Source organism: Austrofundulus limnaeus, unplaced genomic scaffold (assembly GCF_001266775.1).
Source record: "Austrofundulus limnaeus strain Quisiro unplaced genomic scaffold, Austrofundulus_limnaeus-1.0 Scaffold276, whole genome shotgun sequence".
In the NCBI taxonomy this organism is placed as follows: domain Eukaryota; kingdom Metazoa; phylum Chordata; class Actinopteri; order Cyprinodontiformes; family Rivulidae; genus Austrofundulus; species Austrofundulus limnaeus.
This window is the reverse complement of record NW_013952678.1, coordinates 496,876-502,265: the sequence shown is the minus strand read 5'-3', so window position 1 is coordinate 502,265 and position 5,390 is coordinate 496,876. Positions and strand designations below refer to the sequence as shown.

Below are 5,390 nucleotides of genomic sequence, written 5' to 3'. Positions count from 1 at the left end.
CACACACACACACACACACACACATTCCCCCTTTATCTTTGTGGATCACTGTGAAGTTTGTGGTTTTCCGAGAAGCAGGTCCAGACAGACTCTTCATGAGCAAACAAACACGCAGAAGTTCATACAAGTGTCCAATCTTGTCTTTTTGTTGACTCAGATGATTTTGATTTTAAGGTGTGTTTTGTCTCTTGATTTTCATTTTTCCTGGCACAGCTCACACAAAGCAGAGTAAATGTTACCGAGAACTCAAACAGAAACAAAAGTGGTTTTTTTTTTTACTTAAAGCAGCAGCAACCTAGTTCCTTTTGGCTGTAATTGTGTCGGGTTTTTTTGAAAGTTTTCAGAGCTTTTAATCCAAATTAACTTRGTGTGACAGTTTTCTTTTTCTTTTTAAAAAGAAAAATACATTTACAGTTTTTTAACATATATTTATTCATTTTTGATTTATAACAAGACCATAAGAACAATTTACAAATACATAATTATATCTTCAGACTAAGCAAAAACATACACAAATACAGGGGAGGAGAAAGAAAAAAAAAACAGCAGAGCCATTAACAGACCAATCAACATAATATTCAATTTGTCTTACCACATGAACTTATGACAAGTCCTCTTTCCACGAGTCAAGTTGGATATTATTTTGGACCAGCCAAGTGTAAAAGACAGACCAGATTTCCCAAAATTTCTCCAGCTTGTTCTTAGTGAAATAGCTTATTTTCTCAAGGGCAAAGTAAAAGGACATTTGTTTAAGCCATAATGTCTCTTTTTTCCATGAGGATGCGATACATCGTTTAGCTTCCAAAAAGCAAATATTTAGCAGGGATCTCAAGTTGTTTGAGGTAGCAAAGTCTTCAGGATAAATATAATTTAAGATACACATTTTAGGATTTAAAGGAACCTCTTTCCCAATCAACTGACCAACCACTGTCAATACAGCCTTCCAAAAAGCCAACACTCAATGGCAGCCCCACATGCAATGAAATAAAATCCCCTTCTGGGAAGGACATTTAATGCAAGTGTCAGGAATATTAGGGTTGAAGTGATACAATCTAGCTGGAGTGATTATTCTCTAGTCAACCATTTGTACTRTAATAAATTAGAATTTATGTTGGCAGACTGAATGTGAATCAGAGTGTGTGCTTCTGACCACTCTTTGCTCGACAACACTCTTTGCTCGACAAAGTTTCCCCCAAATCTGATTCCCAAGCTCGTAGAATGCTGGTTGAAGATTCCTTACATTTGTCAATAGTTAGGGAGTAAAGAAGAGACACCTTTCCTCTATCGTACATACTGTTTTTACATTAAAAATGCACCTTATTTCATGCTTTAGTTTATCTTTTATTATTGTGTTGTCTGTGCTTTCAGTTCAGAAAAAAGTCAGAATATATGTTAATAAAAATACAATTTTGGATGTTACTTTTTAAAACAAGTCATATTTATATTGATATATTAATATCAAATCATGGAATTATTCAAACTGGAGATTTTTTAAATAGAAGTTATTTTAAGTCATTCATTCATTTTCTGCCGTCTAGTTGTCATAGGTGGAGACGAAAACACAACTTGGTGATTTTTATTAATTTAAAATCAAGAATAATAGACAAATCTCATATGACTGAGACGTTTCCTACTGTCATAGTGAGTTATCAAAAATGGTCTCCTATAATGGTAATAACGAGATTTTTACGGTCACAATTGCTTAAATTATTTTATCACATCTCTTTTTATGTAGGCGTGGCTTCAGCAGTATGGCTACCTGCCTCCAGGTGATGTAAGAGCCCAGTCCCTCCGCTCACCCAGGACCATTGAAACAGCGATATCGGCCATGCAGAGGTTTTATGGACTGACCGTCACCGGCTCCATCGACACCAACACATTAGAGTGAGTCCTACTGAATCACTCCACACCTGCTTTGAAACTGTTTCATCGAAATCCTTCGAGCAGTTTGTGTACTTTACGTGAAACTGAGTGCATTATTCCGTTGGTGTCAGAGCGATGAAGCGGCCGCGGTGTGGCGTCGCAGATAAGTTTGGTCCAGAGCTGAAAACCAATCTAAGGAGGAAAAGATACGCCAGGCAAGGTCAGAAGTGGGACAAGACTGAGGTGACATTCAGGTCAGAATACACAGTTTTTCTGTTGTGATATTTATTTATTGTACAAACAAAACATTTACAGAATTTAAGGCTTCAGCTGATAATTTACTCCAGTGGTTCCCAGATCTTTCAGGCTTTGACCCTCAAAATACCAGCAGAGACCTGATCCCCCAACTGTTGTTGGATTATAAAAATTGTTTTCACATGAAAAAAAATAAAAGCATAACAGTATGCATTATGCTATTTTTGTCCACTAACCTTACTCTTTTGTAACAACAAAGGCAAAAAAATGTTAGCTATTACTTTCTGAAATAATTAATTCAGAAAATCTTCTCAGGACCCCGCCTTGATGTTTTGGGACCCCATTGTGGGTCCCGACCACAACTTTGGGAACCACTGACTCTGTCTAATTGAAATACTTGGATTATTGCTACAGACCAGTTTTCAGTTTGGTATTTTATCTTAAAAAATGGCATAGAAATAAATCTTTACTTTTTCTCTGTTTTCCCTGCTTACAGCATAGAGAACTACACGCCCAAAGTAGGAGAACGAGYAACGTTCGACGCCATCCGGAAGGCCTTCAAAGTGTGGGAGAGCGCCATCCCGCTGACGTTCAAAGAAATCCCTTTCAGTCAGATCAGAGGCAAAGTCAGCAAGTACGCAGACATCATGTTGTCCTTTTCAGAAGGTTTCCACGGGGACAGCACGCCTTTTGACGGTGAGGGTGGCTTTTTGGCGCACGCTTACTTCCCCGGTAATGGCATCGGGGGCGACACGCACTTTGACCTCGCTGAACCGTGGACCACGGGAAACGTGGATCAAGGAGGTAGGAGATGGTGAAATAAAGAATGACTGGCATTGCCGGGTTAATTTCACCTCTCATTCCTCACCATTTTCTTTTCCTCTGTCTGAAGGGAATGATGTTTTCCTGGTAGCGGTCCATGAGTTGGGTCATGCTCTGGGCCTGGAACATTCTGACAACCCTTCTGCCATCATGGCCCCTTTCTACCAGTGGTTTGATACAGAAAACTTCCAGCTTCCAGACGACGACCGCAGAGGCATCCAATCTATTTATGGTAAGTAGTACTGGTTAAAGCAGGGGTGGGCAGTCATTTTTTTCTGGGGTCCACATGAGAAACTTGAGCTATGTTGGAGGGCCGAAACCAATAACACATTGTACTTAATTCTGCTTAATAGTCATTTTTTTCACCAATTGTTGAAAGCAGTAAATTCTATATTTTGATCAGCTGCTACTGCTAATTAGGACAAGAATATGCTGATATATATACATATATATCAGTAAAAAGAACAATAATGTTTCATTTTATTTTTAAAGTGCCTGTGACATGAAATTTTTGAAATAAATATAAATGCATTATTGGAAAGACAACATTAATAACAAATTTCAGAAATAATTTCCTGTTGCTCAGATCAACAGTTGTTGAGATATTTGAATGTGAAGCAACAGGAAGTGATGTCACAGGGGTTTATCCGCTTGTGAACAGAGCAATGATAAAATGGCTAACGACACAGAGTGCAGAGAAGATTTTGATGTTTCTTTATATTTTGAGTCATTATCAGAGAGGTGAAGAGACAGAGTTCAAATAAAATCATTTCAATAAACAAAGACCACAGAGTTTTCTTACTTAGAGTTCCCCTTTGATGTCACTTCCTGTTTCACTTTGGCTGAGCCAAGTTTAAGAGAAAATATGCCAGTTATGTGACAAAAAGGGTAAAATCACATGTATTATGCAAGGTTTCTTTAATAAAAAGGTGTTTTCTTTTACTTTTTGTATTCGACGGAGTCATGTCCCAGGCACTTTAACATGAGAGTCTTCACAAACAAATACWAAAACTGTTTTGCAGTATGGTATCAAACTGTTACGAAAAGCAATAGGTGTTTTTAATGCTTTTCAGTTCATTTTACTTGTTCAGTGAGAAATATCCACTCTATAATCGGGCTTTAACAAGTGTGGATCTGTGTCTGGATTTATTAAACTTCACCACTGAGAATGTCTGTTCTCAGTGGTGTAGAGAAAGAGGACTGATGTAAGAGCTGCTTTGAGTGGTTTTTTTATAATAAAAAAATGTTTTTGTTTCTTTTTGGCGAGCCGGACAGAAGTCACCTGAGGGCCGCATATGGCCCACAGGACGCCATTTGCCCACCCCTAAGTTAAAGTATAAAATATTAGAGCGGCATCATTTTTACAGGAAGTGGGTAACAGTCTGACTTGAAGGATTCAGTTTACATTTTTACAACAAAACCAGAAATCAAAGATGTGTGTTTGTTCAAATAAAGTTTGCACTCTACATATCATGACACAATAAGACATTAGTGTGTGCAAGCCAAGCATTTTCACTTCTCTCTTTTAATAAAACTTCCACAACAGGAACAAAGTCTGGAGTACCTCCTCCTCCTCGTCCCACCAAGTCATCCAAGCCCAACATACCAGACAACGGCCCTGACATATGTGAGGGACACTTTGACACCATYGCCATCCTCAGAGGGGAAAAATTTGTGTTTAAGGTACAGAAAACTAACACCCAATCTTTGCAGTGATGATTCCTRTAGTGTAATTGACCAAAAGTGTGTGGTACATTTAGTTTAGTTGTGAGTTGATTGGTTAACTTGCTGTTTGTTTATGAATAAAGCTGAATACGTGTGTTTGCAGGACAAGTGGTTCTGGCGTATTCGTAACAACAAGGTGTTGCCTGGGTACCCCAGAGTCGCTGGTCAGTTTTGGAAAGGCCTCCCTGCAAACATCAACGCTGCCTACGAGAGGGAAGATGGGAAGTTTGTCTTCTTCAAAGGTAGGTTCCATCTGGGATGAGGGCAAAAAGCAGGTCTGGGGTGAATACATTCCTGCATTCCAATCTTCTCCATCAATGTTCACGTCCAGGCGACAAATACTGGGTTTACAGCGAGTCCACCATGGAAAAGGATTCTCCAAAGAGCCTGAGGGATCTGGGAACCGGTCTACCTAAAGACAAGATTGATGCTGCTCTTTTCTACACACCAACAGGACAGACATTCTTTTTCAGAGGAACTGAGTGAGTCCATGCTCGCTTTGCTGGTTGTACGTGTAAATCACAGAAATAGAAACATTTAAGGACAATCARTTACAGCTAAGGTAATTGTTCTCCCTGCTGTTAGCGACACTACAAAAAGAGATGATAAAAAATAAGCTCCAGATCCGGCAGCCTCTTAACATGACCCCCGCCCGCATGCGAAGCGTAAGCGGGAGTCATATTGTTTCGTACTGTTTTAGGTTTTTTTGTTTGTTTGTTTGTTTG

General features: G+C 39.0%; 1 protein-coding gene across 1 annotated transcript in view; it reads left to right on the top strand.

The window, feature by feature from the left end:
* Positions 1-5,147, top strand: part of mmp14a (matrix metallopeptidase 14a (membrane-inserted)) — a gene marked incomplete at its 3' end in the record, with an annotated part of 15,876 nt that extends 10,729 nt beyond the window's left edge. Inside the window, 7 exon segments of the mRNA XM_014021041.1 lie at positions 1,736-1,884; positions 1,995-2,117; positions 2,615-2,922; positions 3,011-3,172; positions 4,487-4,623; positions 4,769-4,907; positions 4,997-5,147. Of these exon segments, the coding sequence (XP_013876495.1) occupies positions 1,736-1,884; positions 1,995-2,117; positions 2,615-2,922; positions 3,011-3,172; positions 4,487-4,623; positions 4,769-4,907; positions 4,997-5,147 (1,169 nt within the window).
* Between the last annotated feature and the right edge of the window lie 243 nt (positions 5,148-5,390).